Here is a 23,542-nt window from a genome sequence, read left to right as displayed (position 1 = left end):
CCCATAACTGAAAAAAAAATGTGTACAATTTTCCTGGCATTACCAGGAATACACCGTGTGGAGCTTTATTTATATGTACACAAGTAAATTCCACCATGTTTAAGTTTTTCGATAAAATAAATTACACCTTAAAAATACGAATCGGTTGATATTAAAAACCACGAGGCTAAAATGACTAAATTAGATATCTAAAATTGAATAAAATAAATTTAACTTTTTTTTTTTTTTATCACAAAAATACAAGTAGTATTTTAAAATATTTTTAACGAAGTTTATTAAATTATTTTACCGGATGAAATACTTAGAAAATCAAGAAAAATTTTATGACGAAATACCGCGAGGCTGCACGTGCACGTTTCGAATACTATTTAAAAATTATTTTAATTCACCGAAAAAAAATTTATTAATAATTAAAAAACCACGAGGCTACACTTTTAAAATTAATTTAATTATTTTAATCTACCGAAGAAATCATTGAAAATTATTGAATAACCACAATTTTCTTTTTTCTACCGATAAACCACGAGGCAGTAGTACCGAATAACCAAAATTTTAAAATTGATTTTACGTCCCGAGAAATTTAGGTGCTACTCACTCCGCAAAGGCTGACGACTGACTGACGAAATTTGTCTAGGACTGCCGACTTCATACGATGACTAGAGGTCGCTATTTTCTATGACTCATCTGCTGACGTGCAATAGTGAAAAAAAAAAAACCGCGTGGAAGATAGAAATAAATAAAATAAATTAACTAATCAAATTATATTTCGTAAATTTTTTCCGATCAACAAGTATTAATTTAACACGTTTACTTTTTTTTTTTTTTATAATAGAAAACCGCGAGGAAGTTTCACATGGCAATTTTAAAAATTTTCAACTATTATTTTAACGAACTGAAAATTTTTAGAAGATATAACGTAAAAATACTTTGTATACACGAAATTTAAGATCAAATAAAATAATTTAACTAATTCAATTATATTTTATAAATTTTTTCCAACCAACAAATTTAATTAAATACTTGTACTTTTTTTTTTACAGTGAAAACCACGAGGTTGTCTGTACGCGATAACTATAAATGATTCTAACCAAACCGTAAAATTCCGGGCGAATGAATTTTTACAACACGTTTACTCCGCAAAGACTCACGACGAACTGACTTGTCTAGGATTGCTAGAGGTGGCTATGAGTTTCTATGAGTCATAGGTTAACGCCAGGTAAAACTTGGAAAACATGCTTTGCACAATATGCTGTCCATGTGAAAAATAAAAATTTTAAACAGCTTAACCTTCAGGTGAAAAAAAAACCACGTGCAAAGACAATTTGTTAAATTCTTTTTCTCTTTAAATTAATACGAGTATACTTTGTACATATTTTTTTTTAATTCAAATCACACGTAGATATTAGAATAAAAAGAAAACTAAAAAAAATCCTTGAAATTCATGAAAAATATAAAATTTATATTCTTTCGTAAATTAAGATAGCTATTGATTTTTTAAAATAGCTTTTCAATAACAAATTAATCCTAAATTATGAATAACAACAAAATAAAATTAATTAATAATGAAGTTTACTTTTAACAATGAAAATAATTTACCAACTGTTTAATTAATTATTCACGTTAAATTATATGAACCTAGTAAAAACATTACCAATTAAATTTAATACTATTGTTGATAAAGAAAATTAATTTACTGATGGATTTATTCAAAAATTAAATGTACTATCAACTCTATCAACGGTTAACAATGTAGCCTAGGTTAAAACATTTATGAAAGTTTTGATACCCATTTTATTTCTTTATATAAATTGTGCATGATACTTTCTTGGCTTTCTTGCATGTTCTATATACTCTTGATACACTGTACGGGTTTCCTATGTCTAAACCGCATACGGGTTTGTCCAGAAATATAATTATTCCTATATTTTTTTTCTTTCAAATCGTATTATTTTATTTTTTTTGATTTTAAATAAATAAAAAAATTAAAGTATTATAATGATAATTAAATAGTCTTAATAGATTTTTCTCAACTAGCTTACATCTTGAACAATTTAATAAAAAAAAAATTACGAGGATGGCTCAACCGCATCATAGACAAAAAAATAAATACAGTTAAAATCCACCCCCTACCCCCTTTTAGCCATTTCAAAAATTCCCATTTTTTTTCCTAAACTAGCATTGATCCTAGAAAATTGAATAAAAAAAAATTACGAGGATAGCTCTAAATTTTAATAATAATTGATTATAAAAGTTAAGGGCCGAGCCCAAGAAAACCCCTATGTTCCCGCTGTACTTTAAATTTCTAGACGCTATTGGACGCTATAATTTCAGCGCCATGCTTGAATAAACGTGCATGGATACACTTTCTTGCATGGTCTATCCTCCTGATACACTGTACGGATTTCTTATGTCTAAACCGCATACAGGTTTTCTCTCGTCTGCTCTCGTCAAATGTACAGCTAAAATTCGTACATTGCTATTAGGATTACAGAATGAGCGAGGAGTATCAGCAAACTCCCGTCCACCAATGACAGTGACACTAACGACATCTGTTAACAGCTGAAGAATTAAGCATTTTAAGCAAATTTTACACGTGTTGGTATTAGGAACACAGAATAAGCGAGGAGTAATCGGAGTTTTATAGTAAATGACAAATACCTCCTGTACGTTCTGCGTTCTTAGTACGAATCTGACAACTATGATTCAAAAATATATTATTTCATATATAATCTTTGCTTGAAAAAGCTTAAAACACTTAAAACACTTAAAAAACTTAAAAAATACAAATTAAATATATTTTTTAATTATCAAAATTGAATTTTGAACAAGTGTGAACAAGGTATTTAATTATATTGTTAAATTAAATTACATATTTCGTTTGATAAATAAATAACGACAATATTTGCTAAATAATACTAAATTAATTATGAAATTCAGATTACTGTATAATAGTATACAAGCATCGTAAATTTATCTATAATTATGAAGCAAAATTATTGAATAATAAAAAATTTAATTAGAAATAATTATAATTTAAATTAATAATTATAAAAAAATTATAAATAAATAATTTCTTTCTAAATTCTGTTTTTTTCAAGATTGTAAATAAATAATTTTAAACGACTTTTAATATTTCCCAAAAAAACAGAAAAAAAAATCAACTGTTAATTTGGAAAAGTGTGTTTAATGTCAAGTAAAAAAAAGGCTTAAATTAACAAACAATAGAAATGAAAAAGGATAATAAATTTATCCTCAAAAACAAAATTGAATAATTATTTTGTTTTTATTTATTTATCATTGATAATATCACGATTTATCATTTAAATTTACACATTTTATTTAAATTTATAAGTACACAACAATTTTTCAGATCAACTCAAATTCATACAACAAAAAAAATGTTATTTATAAACAAAATAAAATGTTATTAATTATGGCTTAAAATACACAGATGATTGAAAAAAAAAAAAGAAAAAAGGACTATTTAAATAACATTTGTTCCAGTGTTTGGATTTGTTGGTGCTGGATTTTTATTCATCATTGAAGACATTACCTAAAACACACATAAAAAATAATAATAATTTATAAACAAATATTATTTATTATTAAAACTTACATTTTGCATAACTTGTTTTTTCAAAAAATCACTAGTTGCTGTTGATAAATTTTGTTCTTTGCCCATTTTACATTTAAGATATCCATACAAATTTGATCCACTCAGTACAATTGCAATTGCCAATAGAACAAGCCACTTGGCATTAAAACCCAATAACGAAAAGAAAAAGAAAAAACACCAAAGTGTTGGAGAGAGTATAAGAGCAAGCCAAAATATTCTTGATTCAGATGGATGTACCTTGTTCAACTGAGCACCCTGAAACAAGAGGGATAAATTATATTATTTATTCAATTTAAATTGCCACAATTAAAATGAACCTTCCATAAACATGTTTATTTCGAATTTCCTTAGTTTATAAAAAGTTCATTTAGTGCCAAATAATTAACAAACATAATTTAAATAATTAAAAATGAATAAACCTTGCGTGATTCATAAACCCAGTGACTGACTCCATTGTCATCAACATAATTCCACCATCTCAATCCAACCATCATTCTTCCAGTAATATTTTTAACAGTCCAAAAATCCAATGACAATAAAAGAACAATTATAACAAAACTTGATATAAAACTCATTGACAATACATTTGCCAATAAATAAATTAATAATGCTGCTGTTTTAAATGCCAAATGAAATATTGTAACATGTGGATGTCTAAAATAAGAATAAAAATAAATATTAATAAATCATTCCTAAATAATTAATTATTAATAATTAATAATAAACAAAATTTTATTTACTTTAATTTGTCAGGGGAAAAATTCTCTTCTTCCCCAAATGCAATTGTGTCGTCATCCATTAGTAATGGTATCTAAAAATTCAATATATAATCATTAAAAATATCAACTAAACAATAAATAAAAATAATATTAAATTAAATAATATAAAATAATATGCAATACCTATTTATTGTTACAGAGAAAAAAAAGTCAGCAATAAAACCAGACAAAATTCAACGAAAAAAGTAAACAATATTGTAAAAAAAAAATGTAAATTGTAACACGTTTAACAAAATAATAGATATTAATTAATTTAATTAATAACTAAGTAGATAATTTACTTTAATTATTTTAGACACACACAAATAATATTATTTTGAGTAAATGAATGACATTTACCGATGCAGAAGCCATGTTTGTTATGAATCAGACAAAATAAAAAAAAAGAGAGAGAAAAAAAGTTTATAAGGATTGACAATGACACGTGTATATATGCCACGTAAAATGACAGAGATAAAAAATACTGATGTGATTGATCAAACAGCTGGAAGATGGTGCTGCAATGTCGAAAGAGAAAATTGTTTTTTTTTTTTTTTTTTGTTTATAAATTTTTAATAATGATGTTAAAATACACACACAAAATACCGTTGGACTTTTGTCAGACAACAGGGAGAGATTACAGGGAGATACACCTATTGAAAGATAAAAATAATTATAATAATAGATAACTGATAAGAGATTATTGATAAGAATTGAGACATTGAAATATATTTTGATGTTGAAGAAAACATCATCAACAGGGTTTGTCTATTTAATTTGTCAATGAGAATATATAAAAAAAATAAAATATTTATTATGAATTGACACTGACGTTATTTGTTGTGTTAAAAGTTTGATAAATTATTAAAGTGGTAATGAGATATTGATTGCAGTAATTTAAAAAATAATAAAAATGATCAAGGGATACCCACCGATGGTCCAAGCTCTTCTTGGTACCTTGTTCACCTGGGGAATGACTGCTGCTGGTTCTGGTCTTGTTGTTGTCATCAAAGGAAAACAGGTACAACTTAATTATTAATTATCTCATTGATAGTTTGACCTGGGTGTGTCAAAATTATTTAAACACAATATTTATTCACAAGAAACAAAACAGAAAACTTTAGAGAATAATTAAAATAATATTTTATTTAAAAATATTAATAATTATTCAATGATTTAATAAACAAATTGATTTATTATTTAATATATTTTTTCATAAAAAATAACACTCAGGTGACAAATATTATAAATTAAAATAAAAAAACAATAATAATAAAATAATCATAATATTATTAATGTGTCATGTATTGCGCATGTACCATCAATGTCAACATGTGATTCGTTGATTAAAAAAAAAATAAAAACGCGGGAATAATATAAATTTATTTATTAATAATTTTTGTTAAATTTTATAATTAATTTTTTAATGGAAAAAAAATTATTTTAGTTTTTCTCTTGTGTTTAAAAATATTAATTAGTTTGATTTAAATTACTATGAATTTTTTAATGTTAAAAATAATAATTAAATAATAAAAATTTAATAATTATTTCAGAGAAAATTATTAGATGCAAGTCTTGGTTTTGCTGCTGGTGTAATGCTTGCAGCAAGTTACTGGTCATTATTAGCACCAGCAATTGAAATGGCTGAAAAAAGTAAAAATTATGGTGTAAATGGTGAATTTGCATTTATTCCAGTTGCAATTGGATTTATAATTGGAGCAGCATTTGTTTATGCAACTGATTTATTAATAACATCATTTGGTATACAGTCACCAAATATGCAACTTGCAATGCAATCATCAATGACAAATAAAAAATTTAAAAATCATGATAATTATGGTGTCAATAATACATATCAATATGATAATTTACAAATTTCAAAATCATATTTATATGAATCAACAACTATTGATGGTAAATAAAATCTATTTTAATTTTATTTATTCTTTTATGTATTTTATATTTATTATTATTGCAGGTTTTGATAGTAGAAATGCAAGAAGACGACAAACAGAATTACCATTATCAAAAGATACAGAAATAACAGATATTATTAATTCTGGATCTGAGGCAAAAAAAAAACAATGGAGACGTGTTTTGTTATTAGTCGTTGCAATAACAGTAAGTTATTTAAAAAAAAATAAACAACAATTATTATTTTTATTATTAATAATAATGAGTTTAATTATTAATTATAGGTACATAATATACCAGAAGGTCTTGCTGTTGGTGTTGGATTTGGTGCTATTGGAAGTAGTGCATCAGCAACATTTGAAAATGCAAGGTAAAGTTGTTTTTTTTTTTTTAAATGAGTACAACTTTAAAATAATAATATAAAAAGAAAACATGTAATTTATATATTTTTTAATTTTTAAAAATTAGAAACTTGGCAATTGGAATTGGTATACAAAATTTTCCAGAAGGTCTTGCTGTTTCTTTGCCATTACAAGCTGCTGGTTTTAGTACTTTTAAAAGTTTTTGGTACGGTCAATTATCTGGAATGGTTGAGCCAATTGCTGGTGTTCTTGGTGCTGCTGGTGTTTCAATAGCAGCACCAATTTTACCATATGCACTTGCATTTGCTGCTGGTGCTATGATTTATGTTGTTATTGATGACATTATACCCGAAGCAAATCAAAGGTTTGTTTTTCTTTTTTAAATTAATAACGTAACACTTAATTATTATTTGATTGTTTATCTTAAATTATTTATTCATTTATTTTAGTTCAAATGGAAAGCTTGCAAGCTGGGGAGCAATGGTTGGTTTTCTAGTCATGATGATACTCGATGTTGGATTAGGATAAAATAACCAAATGAAATTTCAAGTATTTTTAATTCTAAAAAAAAATTAATGTATAAAGTAATTCAATTTAGAAAATCTTCAGGTACTATAAATAATAATTTTTGATAAATTTTTTTTATTCAATTTCAAAGTTAAGATTATAAATAGTGTATTGTTATTTATCATGAGATTTATATTATCTTTAAAAACTCACAAATAATATTTCTAGTAAATTAAATACTCGATATGTAAATAAATATTATCTTTCAAACGCTTAAACATTTTTTTTTTTCAATTTTGTATATAATTTTCCTGATGATTATCGAATGATTGATTATAAAAAAAACATTGAGACATGTTTGTGTATAAATTGCGAGATGGTCAATGTTAAGAAAAAAAAAAACAAACATTTGCAATAAATATAGGTGGTTATAAAAAGGAGGGATTGCAAAATAAGAACGCATTAAATGAGTGGGAGGTGACTGGGAGTTTGCCGATTGGTCTTAATCCTACAAGAGGATAATTGTATCCATGGAAACGTACTTGATGGTATTATTGCAAGCCTTGAGTTGCATACATATATACTTGCTAAAGCTAAATAATTCAAAATTTTAAATTCACGAGAAATAAATTAATTAATCTACTTATAAAATTATCAATAATTTCGATTCGAAATGAATCTATTTTTCTATTTTAAAATTGACGTAAAAAAAGTATTATAAATTTGTTATTTAAATTGAAATAAAAAATAGCTAAATTATCAATAATTTGAAATTAAAATAAACATTATAAATTTAATTTTTAACTTGACAAAATTCATCTTAATTATAATATTAAAATCGAAAAATATGACATTATTTTTAGTATAATTTAATAGCTATTTTAGTTTTTAAAAAAATATTAAATTCACGATGGAAATTAAATGCAACAAGTGTTTTTTTAACGAAACATTTTATAATACTGGCAAAAAAATCTACTAAAAATCATCAATAACATTATTTAAATTGAACAAAATAATATTAAATTATTTATCAATTAAAATATAAACACAAAAGAATTATAATTAAATTTCGAATTAAAAAAAAATTATATATCTTGAGCTTAATTTAATATTTAGTATAAAGTTTTTTAAAAAATTTAAAATTCTCGATATAAATAAAACGCAACAAGTGTTTTATGTATAGGTATTTTGGTATAATTTTATATATAACTATATATATATTTATGCTCCGCCTCTAAAGCCAGCCTTCACCAACAGTATTGCGTGAAGAAAAAATATAAAAAATATAATCATATAATACTGCCCCAAGAAAACATGCAACCACTTCATTCCAGCGCCGACCGTGATTCCAAACGAATCTCTCAAATAAAAAATTACCTCCAGTCATTTCCAGCATAATATTATCCAGATAAATATCAACTCATCATTAAGTTATACTCGAAAAATAATTTAAATGACAAGCTAACTTATGAAAAACAAGGGAAGCAAAAAGGAAAAACATTTTTAAATATATTTGAACAATTTAAGTGAAGCAGTGTATTTGAAAATTTTTGTAATTTAAATTTATAATTGTGAAGTGTAAAATAATCGCTAATTGTGGTCAATATTACTGACTGTTGCATTAATTTTTTTTTTCAAGAAATAAACGCAGGAGATAAGACAACAGCCCAAGTAACTCAACAACTCTTGATAGCACAAATAATATTGCGATCAAATATTAATTTTAAAAAAAAATTGTGTATATACTTTTAATAAATACATTGTGATAATAAAATGTTAAAAATTATATTAACAAATTAAACAACAAAATAAAAAAAGACAATTTATAAATCATCAAAATGGGTGATATCATTGAAGAATCCGCGGGAATAATAACTTCAAGTGTAATAGATAATAATTCAATTAAAAATTTAAATAATAATGATATTAATGGTAATAATAATATTGATGATAATAATGATGATTTGGATAAAAAAAATAAATGTTTTAATGTTGGTGTTGATGGTGGTGAAGGAATAAGTGCAGCCGTCGCGAAAGTTTTACAGGGGTATGATTGGACACTGGTACCTGTTGCCACAAAGTAAGTTAACATTTTTAAAATTCAATTAATTATTAAGATAGAAATTTTTTTTTATATATTTACAATTGTATAAATTTAAGTATTTTTATATTAAATAAAAAATCATTTGTTGTTTTAAAATTGAATTTTAAATTTTGATAAATTAAACGAAATATGGAATAGAAAATTTGGATTATCAATTTGAAATTTTAGCTGTAAATTTATTCATTTTTTATATACTTGAGGATTTTTAATTTAATTTTATAAATCAAATGAAACTTGTTGATTTAATTTTAGTATTTAAAAATTATTAAAAATTGATTGAATATTAAAATTTACAAGATAAAATTATAATCAATTTATTTTTTATTATTAATTTTTGTTTTCTAAAAAAAAAAGTTGCTGAGGTTTAGTCAAATTTTAATTATAAAAAATGAATCTTTTAATTTTTTTCTACTTTTATTACGTTGCTCTTTACCATTATATTAATTGTAAAAAAAAAATTAAAAATGACATAAAGAGAAACAAGCAAAATATGAAAAATGATTTCGTATTTTTTTACAAGAAAAATAAGCGTTAACTCAATTATGACGCACTTGTTTTTCAAGCCTGGGAAAAGACTCGTGGAAAAGGTCCTCGGTATGCAATTAACGCAAATTATCTAATTAATACCTGATTGTTATTTTTGTATCACAGGTTTATTTATTTCAAAATATATTTTTCATTAATCCATTAAATAATGGAAATTTAAAAAAGCTTATGGTCTTTAGCTTTTAATAAAATTTAAAATTTCATTTTTCCATAATTATTAATTAATCCATTTATAAATTAATTACAAATTAAGACTAAAAACCAATTTGAAATCTTAATTAATTAATTTTTATAAACGTTATAATATTTCTAATTAATATTGTGAATATATATATTTTTAAAAATTTTATAAAACAATTTTATAAAAAGTATACTTGACAAAATAAACGTGTGAATTTAAATTTATATATATATTTTTTTTTCAAACATAAAATGCGTATAAAAGCAATATTGAACGGCGGGAAAGTTAGGAGGTTGTTAGTGTGACTCTGCTAATTATTCGCAGCATCTACTGTTTGTTCAAAAATTTAACAGGATTTTGTCATATGGCTTCTGAATTTACCAAACGAAAAAAAAAACATTTTTTATTTATAATTTATTTTTTTTCATACATCAAAAATGAGTAAATAAATAAAAAATTTTATAGAGCATCATTATTTATAAGTACCATACTGATAAATAGAAAAAAAAATGAAAATTATGATAAGAAATTCCAGATGGAACAACTACATCGAATTATCCAAAAAATATTTTTTTCTTTTCTTTTTATTGATGAGTAACTTATTACTCTGTAAATAATTTTTTTAATAATATACAAATTATTAATTTGTATATATATTTATAAAATAAACAATCAATGAAAAATAATAATTTTAAATTGCAGGGGCAATAGTGATAAAAGGACAGCCCATGTCAAGAGGCCAATGAACGCATTTATGGTATGGGCACAAGCAGCAAGACGACGTTTGGCTGATCAATATCCTCAACTTCACAACGCTGAATTATCAAAAACACTTGGTAAATTATGGAGGTAAGTTTAAACAATAAAATAATACATCAAAAAATATTCATGCAATAATAACAACAATAAAAATAAATAATAAATTATCTAATCAAAGAAAATTTATCTTGAAGAAAAAAAAAAAAAATTTTATATAAAGATAATTGTTATTTTATTATTTCATTCGTTGAATTTATTTTGAAAGATATGTATTTTTCTTTAAATAAAAAACAATTTAATGAGTAAAAAAAAAGAAAAAAAAATTATGTTATACATATATATAGGACAAGCACATGTCTTCGATCAGAGGCCCAGACTTTTAATCAGATAAAAATACTGATTCTTTTTCTCACGTTTAAAGCTGCCTAACGAAGATAGCGCTTTGATTTTTTAAATCATTAAATTTTTTCATGCGTATATATAAAGCGCATTTAAATAATATTTGTATTTTTTTATTTTTATTGTTATTATTTTAATTAAAAACAAGTGAAATTTATATAGAAAAAAAAAATTTTACTTGCAAATTGATGTAAAAATTTTGATATAAATTTTTTTTGTTTATTAAAAAATTGAAAAATAATAATAATGTCTTTTTTTTATAATAATTTTATGAAAGTAGAAACAGACAGACATTCAGACAGACAGACAGATAGGGTTAACTGACGACGTGAATCTTGCATTGACCATCAAAAGATCATGCCGACAAGCATCCCTGCTGTGTATTATTATTTTAAGATTTAAATCATTGGTTAAATCGATGATATGAGCCTATTGCAAGGCAATTTTAACAGTGCATGTTGCCCTCAACATTAAAATCAGAACATATGATGAAAAAAAAAATGTATATCTTGATCTTGATCATCAGCAAACTGTACTTTATGTGACCCACAATATTTATACATGTTTATGCATCTCTTATATGGTTTTTTTTAATTTTTCTAATACAAATACTTTATGGTTTTTTACTTTAAAAATTTTTTTCATAAAATAATTGTTTGTTTAAAACAATGTGTGCAAATAAAAGCATTTTTTTTTTAATCTTGTGAGGTGCATAAGACCGGAACAGATACAGTCGGATCCTCGCTCAATTTATCCTCGGCGCGTGCCAACAGCTGCTTATGTTTTCCAGGAAATTCATAACCGATAAAAGACTTTTTTAACAATCAGTAATTTGTCTTTGTCAGGTGAATTATCTTATTTTGGTTTTTTTTAAATATTTTTCTTGTAAAATTTTTATAAAAGGACATTCAAAAATTAAATTAAATTTTCATCATCATCAAGCTGAATTAATTTGAAATAATTAAATTTTAAATTTTAAATAACTTGTTATTTTAATAATTCAATATTTTTTTTTTTTATTTTCATCTGGTTATGAAAAAATATGGCTGTTGAAATAAATTCAAATATACAATATTCCATCAACCACTAGAAAAAAAAAAATCTTTAAAATAATAAAACCAAAGTCCATTGACCAGATGGTTTGTCTTATTGAATTTATTTTTTTGCTTTCTTAGCGGCTCAGAATCTTTTAATTTCAAATGATCAATTTAACATGTACCTATATAAAAAAAAAATGAATAATAAAATGACAATTGAATTAAATGTTATTGTAAAAAATTCTTTGACTTTTTGTTTTCATAATGAAATAATAATAACAATTTGATAATTATATAAAGGGTATTTTAAAACACGTGTGAACCAAGTACAAGTATAAATTTATATAACACTTACCCTCGTCTATTTTACCAGCCGTTCAACATTTAATTTGGTGTGCTTCAGTGTGAGCTGGCACGTCAGTTTTTTTTCCATTTGCTACATCTCATCTGAATCCCTCAATACAAGTACATAATCAATCTGGTAACCCTTAAGGACTTGACGTTTTTTTTTTATGTAACATTAACCAGATCCTTAAATAAACATTGCACACACACACACGAAAATATTACGAGCTTAACCCGTTAATGACTGAAATAAAAATTAATATTTAAATTATGGCTTATAGATTATTATCGGATAATGAAAAGAAGCCATTTGTCGAAGAGGCTGATAGACTTCGTTTAATTCACAAACGTGATTATCCTGATTATAAATATCAACCAAGACGTAGAAAAACAAATGGTGGTACATCAACTGGTCGTGATTGTTCACCATCACATAATCAAACAAATGTAACATTTAGTGTTACAAATACATCATTAAAACAAGAAAATACAAATCAAAATATAAATTCACCACAAAGTATTGGTGGTGGTTCATCATCACCACCGACAACGCCTCATCAAGGTTTATCACCACCTACACCACCAACAACACCACGTGAACAACACTATGTTAATCAGGTAATAAAAATTATTGAATATATTTTTTTTATACAATAATATAACAAGCATAATTTATGTTTAATGATTATTTAGATCAATCAACATCAACAACACCAACAACAACAACAACAACAACTACAGCACAATATGATTTATCATCAAGATTTATCTGTTTCATCAGTATCAGATTCATCACAAAATTACAATACAAATACAGCAGATATTGGTAATTACATTGATACAACAAATGAAACAACAACAACATCATCATCATCACTTGATAATGGACAACTTAATAATGTTGGTGCATTTAGTGGTGTTAATTTAAACATTCCATTAAATGTACAAGATTGTGAAGTTGAAAGTAGTGAACTTGATCAGTATCTACCATCTCATTCATCATTTTATCATCAGTATCAATCGTCATCAGTGATTAATAATAATTTACCATGGACAATAAACAGGTAAATGATAATATTAATATTTAAAAAAAGCGTATTTAAATAATTAATTATATTTATTGATTAGATATGAAGAAAATCGTGATAGATTGACAAAAAGAAGCTGTAATGAATCTTCAATAAATGATATTTCTTGGGATGATAAATCACATCAAGATATTGTACGTTATCATGAACTTCAACCAGCATTACCACCAGTTCAATATATTACTACTTCTCATTCTCATCACCTTCATCATCAGCAAGAACAACAACAGCAACATCATCATCAACAACAACCACAACAACAACATTCAAACAGCTGCAGTTTGGTGGGTAATCATGGACATCCAAATGCTTCTTATGTTCAATATCCAACTCATCGTTATATACCAGGAATGGAAAGCTGGACAACTTACCAATGACAATATTTTATTTAAATAATAAATTAGCATAATAAATATTAACACAATGATGATTAAAAAAATTTTTTTGTCATCATTACAGAGAATTTTTTTATCTATCATTTAATTAAAAAAATATATTAATTAAACAACTGGTCACTTTTTAATTATTATTTAAAAAAAGAAAAATTAATAACAATTTTTTATAAGTAATAGTTAATAACAAATAGATAAATATTTTTAAAATGTATATTTTATTTTTTTTTTATTATTTCTTTCACGTGCCTTTGTGCGATATATTCAATTTTATTTTTTATTTTTATCTTAAAATATATATAAAAGTGTAAAACACACGAGACTCCATGACATATCATTCCATGACATATCACCATATCTATTTTTATATCAATATTTTTTTTTTATATATAAAAAAATATATAATAAAAATCAAATAATAGATTACATGAAGATGAAGATAAAATCATAGCAAATATGATGATGAAATATTTAAATATAAATTTAATCATTATAATAAAAATTATTTGCATCAATATTATCAATCAGCTAAAATAATAATTAATTTTTTTTCTTAAGTTTTTACACTAATCTTTATGATGTAAAAAATATATATGTGTATAGCTTCCATTAATAATTATCAAATAAAATTTTTTATAATCATTAAAATAATTGTAAATTTATTTTTCAGATTGTGAATTAATATCATTTCATAGAACTATTAAAATTGATATAATTAAATTTTAATTTAATGACAATTAAAATGACATTAAAGTTATTATTTTTTTTATTTTTCATTTGTTGATATATTATTTCTAAGAATAAAATACCATCAACCGGATATCATTGCCATAAAAAATTATTTATATATATTTCTGAAAAATTATCATATCGAGGTTAATAAAATATATATTAAAAATATATTCATATCACCTCGTTCATCACTGAGGTTTTTATTTTTTTTTTTTTCGTTAAGCTATTTTTTTTTTTCTTTATTTGTACACTGTCAATAAAAGATAGTAAAGATAAATTTCGACAGTTTAACTATTCATTTCCCTCGCATAATTTTATATACTAAAAAATAAATAATAAAATAAACATCTGTCATTTATATGAAAAAAAGGTTTATAAAAATTTGTCTATACAAATAAAATTGAATAAAAAGCAAAAAAAAAATATAAATAAAATAAATAAAGATATATTTTTCAATTAAAAAAAATTAATATTAATTTTCTATGAAGTAAATTTTCTCGTCGTATCATTTTAATCAGGGTCATTAATTAATTATGGCAGTGATAAAAGTCAGCATTAATTTAAATATAAGTTATATATATTTTGAAGATTAAAAACTCCAAGTGAATTATTTGCCGTCGGCATTTGCACATGTGTGCACATTATATTTTTATAAAGTGCATACAGCGGTCAGCCACGATTCCTCATCAACGATTTAACTTGCTAATCGTCCAACTCACTCTCACATTGTGAATATTACATACATATGTGATTTAATTCACATATTAAACACTGAATATGAGGAAAAAATAAATTTAATTTAAAAAAAAAAATATATCTGTAAGTTAAATAATTTAAATAAATAAACAAAAAAATATGCAGCTGGACTACATGAGAGAAGTGCAGTAGAAAAGACGCAAACACTTTGGCTAATCGTTCATTCGATGGTGCACATATCCGTTATTATTTATTTTTTTTTTTAACTTTATTTCTTGTAAGTATACGTATATTAAAAAAAATTTTATAATATATAATTTTAATTGTATATTTATATATTATTTTAAAAATTACAAAAATAAATTTTACATAGAAAAATTGATTGAGCAATAATATTTCGAAAATTTATTTCGATTTTATTTATTTCGATTGAAAAAATATAGAAAAAAAATCATGCAAGATGTAAACCCGTTGGTTATTATTATTGTATATATGAAAAAGTTGATGAATAAATATTTTAAAATTGTTTTTAAAAAATTACTCAACTCCTAGAAAAATATATCTTGAGTGCACCAAAGTAATTAAATGCGTATCGTCGTTGTTTCTATGGAAAAAAATACATAAAAACTGTCAAAAAAGTAGAGGTATGTGTATGAAATGAGGGTACTTGACTGTATAGATGAGATTTAAAAAAAAAAAGTATTAAAAAAATATTTTTACGACATGATGTGTACTTGAAATAATACTAGTCTTGAGAATGTATATAAATTTCAAGTGGATATATGCCATATTGATATTACGATGGGTGATTTTGTGTGTGACCTACGTCTCATCATGAAATTTATATCTTTTTAATGATTTTAAATGAAATAAATTTTCAAAATCTTTGTTATTTGATATGATGAAAAATAAAAAAAATTATTTAAAACATAAAAAAACCAATAAAAAATATATCACTGCAGTTGAAATTCAATATTCTAATTTAAATATTTAAAATACATTTAAAAATTTGAAAGAAAAAAATATTTAAATAAATATTAAATTTCCATTTACAAAAATTATTGAATTAAATTTTTTTTTTAAATACAAATTTTTATTTTAAATTCAACTGTATATTGATGAAATTAATAATAAATAAGGAACATACGTTTAGCAGATGTAAAATGTTTAGAAAATAAAGAGTAAAAATTTCGTAACGTTGAAATCAATATTATTGTTACAAATACAAATCTTTGTGTATATAAATTTAGCTAAATCTAATTATATATATTTAGAATATTGTTTTTTTTAAATTTATTTATAATTTATATATTTTAAATTTTTAGTTTGATGCTTTGATGTGTTTCAAGAAAAAGCTCTATGGCATTGACCGTGATGGTTTAAAAATCAAGTGTGCAATACACTTCTATGGTGCACTGTTTTTGCTAGTCCATTCATTCATTAAATTTCTTGTATAATTAGGCGCTACAGTGGCAAAAAACTTAGGTCGTTGTCTTGTACAAGTACGCGAGAAAAAAAATAAAAATAAAAAAGTATACTCTCTTTTTTTTACACATAAATATATTACTAATTTTTTTTTTTTATTTTAAATAATAAATATTATAAAAAATTTCTACGCATCAAAGATATAATGAAAAATATTTTATTTATTAAAAAAATAATATTAAACTTTTAAAAATAATAAAAATAAGGTCAATTTTTTTTATAAATAATTTTCAAGTTAAATTGAAAAATATAATTTTAATAATAGTGTTGATCGTTCTGATGGCGTTGGACATATAATCGGTGTCAAAATTCAAAAAGTTAAAATTAATATATATAAATGTAGGCGGGACTGTGTAAAACCGCAAGTACATGTATATATTAAGTTGTGAAAAAAATATGTATATAGTTATGCAAAAGGTGTAGACATTGCCAAGACATTTTGTTGGAATGGTTTGAGGGTGGAGCAAAGAGTTATCCCACTTCTTTTCATAAACCATACACATAAACTCACCTCGGCATAACACGTTGAACATTGTGAAAGGTGAACGTTGTGTCAATTCAAAATTAAATTATATCAACGTTAATTTAAAAGCTTCATAAAAACAATCAATATATTTTAAAATTTAAAAAAAAATTTAAAAAACTCATCAATCTAATTATTTTCATGTTAAAAAAAAAAAATAATAGTTTAAATTTAAAATGATTAATCATTGTAATAATTGAGTTAAAAAATTTTGAAATTGAAATTTTTTATTTTTGTGATAATAATTAATTTAATTTAATATGGAAAGTCAAAATAATAATACAACAATGTCATCATCAATTGATAAAATTGAATCACCAACAAATAAAAATATAATTGAAGATAAAAATTTACAAGATGCTGTTGGAAAACTTCTTCAAGGTAAAAAAATTAATATAAATTTAAATAATTAATAAATATATATAATAATAGAATATATATAAATAAATATTATTTTCATTAAAATTAATACCTTAAATATATTTTCCGTTTTAATTGGTGATGAAAGCACGCGTCATCGACTCTATTAGTCTCTTCTTGGATTTATCGTGTGTATATGATTATGAGGGGGCTGTTAGTTGTGTGTTTTATATATGAGACTTATATCATGATGAAGAAGAAGAAGAAGAAGAAAAACGAGTAAGCCATTATGCGTTTAATGTAACATTACTGTATTTTTGTTGCAACAAGTGTATACAAGCCAAGAAAGAATGACAAAGATATGAATAAAATTTGAGGAAAAAAAAATTTAAAAAAATATATATTCTTAGCGACAGGTGCTGCGAGTCATGCAAAGCCGTTCCACGACACTAATTATGCACGTACCCAAATTAAATCTGACATATCTCGCCGTCCCTACAATAAGTGTATATATATATATGACAAGATAATTTATAGATCTAAGCTGTTTCACGAATTTTGAGGTGTAATGTATGGGGATGAGTTTTTTTTTTTCTATTTTTTTTTAATTTTTCTTTGAAATATTTAAAAATGCAAATACTCAACAAATTGGATAGACTATTTATTTTTATTTGCAATATTATTTTATTTAAATAAAGGCTATGATTGGACTTTACTTCCAATAACTTCAAAAGCTGGAGGACGTAAAAGTACACATGTTAAAAGACCAATGAATGCATTTATGGTATGGGCACAAGCAGCAAGAAGACGTTTGGCTGATCAATATCCTCAACTTCACAACGCTGAATTATCAAAAACACTTGGTAAATTATGGAGGTAAGTTTAAACAATAAAATAATACATCAAAAAATATTCATGCAATAATAACAACAATAAAAATAAATAATAAATTATCTAATCAAAGAAAATTTATCTTGAAAAAAAAAAAAAAAATTTTATATAAAGATAATTGTTATTTTATTATTTCATTCGTTGAATTTATTTTGAAAGATATGTATTTTTCTTTAAATAAAAAACAATTTAATGAGTAAAAAAAAGAAAAAAAAAAAAATTATGTTATACATAGAATAAGCCCAGACTTTTTGAGTTTAATTTTTTCAAATTTTCTTCTGTTAATTATTAAATTTATATATATGTATATTTAATTATTTATTTTAGATTTCTTAGTGATACGGAAAAACAGCCATTTATTGAAGAAGCTGAGAGACTTAGAAATGCACATAAAAAACAGCATCCTCATTATAAGGTTTAATTTACATATATAAATAAATAAAATACTAACTTGAGAATTATAAATACATGAGCAATTAATTTTAGTATCAACCACGAAGAAGAAAGCCAAAAATTGATGATCATACACAGCATCATCATCATCATCAAATGGTGACAAGTGTTTTGGCTCAACGTAACACTCATAATCATCATCATCATCATCAGTCATCATCATCAACAACAGCAGCAGCAACATCATCAATTCAACAATCTGAAGCTGAATGTGTTTATCAATATTATACAAATCAAAAACAATCATTTGAATCATGCTCAGAAGCATCAGATAAATCCATTGATCCAACAAAATCATACCATGAATCATTTAAATATCCTGATTATCAAATTCGTAAATACGAATCATTTCCAACGTATGACATGTCATCAACAAAAAATATACAAAAAGATACATTAAATTTAACAAATAAAAATATTGATATACATCCAAAATATATCAATAAAAATGATATTAATTATGATTATCAAAATACTTATAAATCATACTCACAATTGCAGTATTATTCATCATCAAATACATACTCTAGTCATCAAGATGTTATTAATAATTATAATCGTAATCAACGTATAACATCAGTGCCTTTACCATCATCATCATCCTCGTCATCATCATCATCATCAGCATTTTATCCATGTATTGTAGCTCCAATAACACCAACACCATCAACACCATCAATGCCACAATCTTCTTCTTCTTACATAACAATTAATCCACATTAAAAAATAACAAAAAAGTAATTAATACATAAATTATTATATTGACAATAATAATATCATTTTATTTAATTATTCATATGTACAATTAATTAATAAACATTTTTTTTTTGTATAGTTGATATATCATTAAAGATAAAAATAAATAAAAAAAATTAACTACTTAAAAATTTAATATTGTATCTATAATGTTTTATTTGGATGAAAAAGATCAAAGAAAAAAAATTGATTGTAATGTTATTATTATGGTATTGTACTTGAGATTTAAACTCACCAAAAGATAATAAAATAAAATAATAAAATAATATCACAATGACAAAATAATAATGATTATTTGATAAAAAAAAAAAATCTATGATTATTATTATTTTTATGGATCTCTATCAATAATGGCAATGAGTTCATTAACTTGATTTTTATTAGCATGCATAAATGCTTTAACTGTCCATATCATTTCAGCCAGAACATCATCTTTTTTTTCATCCATGGCAATTTCACTAGACAATTGTGGATTAAAACGATAATATGGTATACCAATCATTGAACACCATGTTCTAGCACGATCAACAACACGTCCATCACTTGCTGTTGCTTGATCAACAAGTAATGTACTAAGTGCTGATAAACCTTTACCAAGTTTAACTGTATCCCAAAGACTTTCTGGACGAAATACATCAATATCTTTTAATGGTATTACTGGTATAGCACCAGTACCAATTGATACAACCATTGATAATGGTGTAATTTCATTATTTCTATCACATGCTTTTAATGCTAAATTATATTCATGAATTTCAGTTATTGCATCAAGTGTTGGATTATTAGCAATAAGACCACCATCTAAAAATCTTCCAAATGCACGAAAATATGATGGTGCTGCACCAGTTGCTCTAGCAACTTTCCATAATAATTGTTCTTGTGGTAATAATGTTGGTTTAAATTTAGTACATAATGGTACATTCATAAGTATACTTGGTGATGTATAATTACGAAATAAATGTAAATCAACTGGTTTACGATCAGCAAGTACACCAGTTATCATTAATTTTGGTTTTTCAATATCAGCCATAACACTTGTTGCACCTAAACACTCTTTTAATACATTTTCTAAATTTTCACTACCGTATGGTCTTGATCCAACAAATGCTTCATCTTTAATACGAAAATATAATGCTTGACATTCACGTAATGTTTTACCAGCTGATATACCAAGTGCTAATATACCACCAGTTGATGTACCAGCAATCCAATCAAATATATTTATTATTGGTTTATTTAATAATAATTCAATTTCAATAAGTGTTTGTACAAGTACTAAACCACGTATACCACCACCATCAAGACATAATAATCTACCACCTTTTAATTTATAATTTTTTTCAGATGACAATTTTTCCATTGATGATACATATAACATTTGATCAAGTATTGTTCTTGGTATTGATGTTGGTGGTTCTTCTGGTGCTATACCATTAAATGTTTCATTATATTTACATCCTAAATGACAATCATTTATATTTTTATTATCATCACATCTATTTGCACCAACAGCATGTAATGCATATAATATTTTCTCACCATCATTACTTTTTAAATCAATAATATGTCTTGGTGTTTGATTATGATTATTTTTAGCATTAATATCAGCACCAAAACCAATGAGTATTTGTACAATTGGTAATGTACCACCTTTCATAACAGCCAAATGTAATGGTGTATTACCTTCATTATCAGAAATATTAATTGTTGCCATATGACTTAATAATGCAACAACACATTCAAGTCTTTTACGTAATACCATAATATGTAATGCTGTTCTACCATCAAAATTTAATGCATTAATATCACAATTTCTTTCAATTAATGCTGTTATAACTTCACGACTTGATGACCAATGTAATGGTGTACCACCAAATTTCATATCTTCAGCATTAAGTGAATGTTGTTTATTTTCTTTTAAATAATCACCAACATAACTTGGTGATGTATTTTTATTTTCACTTGCTGATATATTAACATCAGCACCAATTATTAATAATGATCTAACACAATCTGGTTTATCATTTTGACATGCAACATGTAATGGTGTTTGTCCAGTATTATTACGACTATTTAATATATTTGATAAATCAGAACCCAGAGCAAATACTATTTCTTTTGTTGATGATGCTGCATAATGATATATTGTATTACCATTATAATCACAATGTTCACGATGACAATTATCATTTATTAATTGTTTAACCATTTGTAAATTATTCGTTTGTATTGCAACTTGAAGTGGTGATATACCATTTGTTGGATCACTATCATTTATATGATTTTTAATTATTGGATTTTGAAATGCATCATAAAGTGATAAATATACAGCAATATGTGCAACACTCCAACTTGGATATTGTGATAATGTATCACATAATCTTTGTATTTTACCAACTGTACATAATTCTTTACATGATTGTACAAGAATTGGTATTTTATCTTTATAAACAGTAAATCTCATTTCAGCAACTTCTAAATTATCAGCACGAAATAAACTGTATGCTTGATTAAGTGTTTCATCATATGGACGATGTAATATTATTTCATATTTTTCATTTTTAGTACCTGGACTGTACAACATAATACCATCTTCACGATAATTTATATGACGATTACCATATTTATCTGTTTTTACATCTAGCACTGCTGTTGGTGGAGTATCACCAAATACCATATTACGCAAATAATTGTTTGCTATGTCACCCAAAAATGCCATTTTTTATTGATTACTATTTTTTTTTTTTTTTTTGCTCCAAAAATACGAAAATCTGAACATTAAAAAATTATTATTATTATTTTATAGTAATGAGTCATTACTAATGACTGTCAATCAATACTCAATATACTTACAACGCAATTTATTTTTTTTCAAGTTGGAGTAAAAATCCAAAGATCAACATCCAAAGAAAAAAAATATTTACTCCAATTTTGTTGATTTATTGGTTTTAATTTTGTACCTAAATTTTATAAATCACAACAATTAAAATATTAGTTAATAAATTACAATAATTATTATGTCATAAAATAAAAAAAAAAAAAAACAAAATGTCAATTGATATTATATTAACAATTACCTTGCTTCAATGATCATTAAACATAAAATTCAATTATTTTTATGCAACAAATTTTCAATGATTATGAATGTCAAGATAACAAAGTGTAATTTTGGAGTAAATATTTTAACGTTTGTCAATTGTTTTTGTTGTTATATTGCGCACGCATAATAATAACAATAATTTGCATTGAATTATTATTATTATTTTATAATGATTAAAGATGGCAGACGACATGCAAAATATAAAATGGTCCTAGAATATGGTTTCTTTACAAGAAAAAAAAAAAGATTCCTAATAAAATTTCTTGTTGTTTAAGCGGCTTATTTCAAAAGTCAATTCTAAATTCTGAGAATTATTTTTATATTGATTTACTTAAATGGAAATTATTATTATTATTGAAAAATAAAAACTTTCTTTTTATTGTAAGTCCTTTTTTTTCAAGGTCATTTGGAAATATTTTAGTTATAATTGTTTAATTATTGTTATGAGGCTTATAATTTTTAAGAAAGAAAATATCTCTAAAATAAAATACATAAATCATTATTCATGAGTATTATAATAAAATTTGACTTGTAAAAT

The 23,542-nt window shown here is 24.1% G+C and overlaps 5 protein-coding genes across 8 annotated transcripts; 3 read left to right on the top strand and 2 right to left on the bottom strand.

Annotated features, from left to right (window-relative positions):
- Nucleotides 1-3,264: 3,264 nt before the first annotated feature.
- LOC122858015 (uncharacterized Golgi apparatus membrane protein-like protein CG5021) lies at nt 3,265-5,418 on the bottom strand. Of its 4 annotated transcripts, none has more exons than XM_044160614.1 (5): nt 4,735-4,779; nt 4,357-4,427; nt 4,036-4,270; nt 3,617-3,871; nt 3,265-3,553 (listed from the first exon to the last, which is right to left on the bottom strand). In XM_044160614.1, exons 1-5 carry the CDS (start codon nt 4,747-4,749, stop codon nt 3,485-3,487), a joined length of 645 nt encoding a protein of 214 aa, XP_044016549.1. In that variant the 5' UTR covers nt 4,750-4,779; the 3' UTR covers nt 3,265-3,484. The 4 variants fall into 4 exon arrangements, with proteins under 4 accessions (XP_044016549.1, XP_044016551.1, XP_044016550.1 ...); XM_044160616.1 differs by lacking the exon at nt 4,735-4,779 and adding an exon at nt 5,307-5,418 and having other exon boundaries at nt 3,276-3,553; XM_044160615.1 differs by having other exon boundaries at nt 3,276-3,553; nt 3,617-3,862; nt 4,735-4,782.
- On the top strand, nt 4,953-8,293 carry LOC122858014 (zinc transporter ZIP11). Its single transcript, XM_044160613.1, has 6 exons — nt 4,953-5,395; nt 5,928-6,288; nt 6,353-6,495; nt 6,573-6,658; nt 6,757-7,014; nt 7,100-8,293. The coding sequence occupies exons 1-6, from the start codon at nt 5,288-5,290 to the stop codon at nt 7,176-7,178; spliced, it is 1,035 nt and encodes a 344-aa protein (XP_044016548.1). The 5' UTR covers nt 4,953-5,287; the 3' UTR covers nt 7,179-8,293.
- A 191-nt stretch (nt 8,294-8,484) lies between these two features.
- Nucleotides 8,485-14,656, top strand: LOC122858013 (transcription factor Sox-9-B-like). Its single transcript, XM_044160611.1, has 5 exons — nt 8,485-9,237; nt 10,691-10,837; nt 12,810-13,146; nt 13,222-13,592; nt 13,657-14,656. Exons 1-5 carry the CDS (start codon nt 8,996-8,998, stop codon nt 13,991-13,993), a joined length of 1,434 nt encoding a protein of 477 aa, XP_044016546.1. The 5' UTR covers nt 8,485-8,995; the 3' UTR covers nt 13,994-14,656.
- A 2,782-nt stretch (nt 14,657-17,438) lies between these two features.
- Nucleotides 17,439-20,055, top strand: LOC122858012 (transcription factor Sox-11-like). Its single transcript, XM_044160610.1, has 4 exons — nt 17,439-17,825; nt 18,503-18,680; nt 19,023-19,110; nt 19,182-20,055. Exons 1-4 carry the CDS (start codon nt 17,705-17,707, stop codon nt 19,869-19,871), a joined length of 1,077 nt encoding a protein of 358 aa, XP_044016545.1. The 5' UTR covers nt 17,439-17,704; the 3' UTR covers nt 19,872-20,055.
- On the bottom strand, nt 19,903-23,129 carry LOC122858011 (85/88 kDa calcium-independent phospholipase A2). Its single transcript, XM_044160609.1, has 3 exons — nt 22,982-23,129; nt 22,758-22,864; nt 19,903-22,675 (listed from the first exon to the last, which is right to left on the bottom strand). Exon 3 carries the CDS (start codon nt 22,621-22,623, stop codon nt 20,236-20,238), a length of 2,388 nt encoding a protein of 795 aa, XP_044016544.1. The 5' UTR covers nt 22,624-22,675; nt 22,758-22,864; nt 22,982-23,129; the 3' UTR covers nt 19,903-20,235.
- Nucleotides 23,130-23,542: the final 413 nt, after the last annotated feature.

The sequence above is a fragment of the Aphidius gifuensis genome, linkage group LG5 (assembly GCF_014905175.1).
Source record: "Aphidius gifuensis isolate YNYX2018 linkage group LG5, ASM1490517v1, whole genome shotgun sequence".
NCBI classification, from domain to species: Eukaryota; Metazoa; Arthropoda; class Insecta; order Hymenoptera; family Braconidae; genus Aphidius; species Aphidius gifuensis.
The sequence above is the reverse complement of the archived record's forward strand: the minus strand, read 5'-3'. Positions and strand labels throughout refer to the sequence as shown.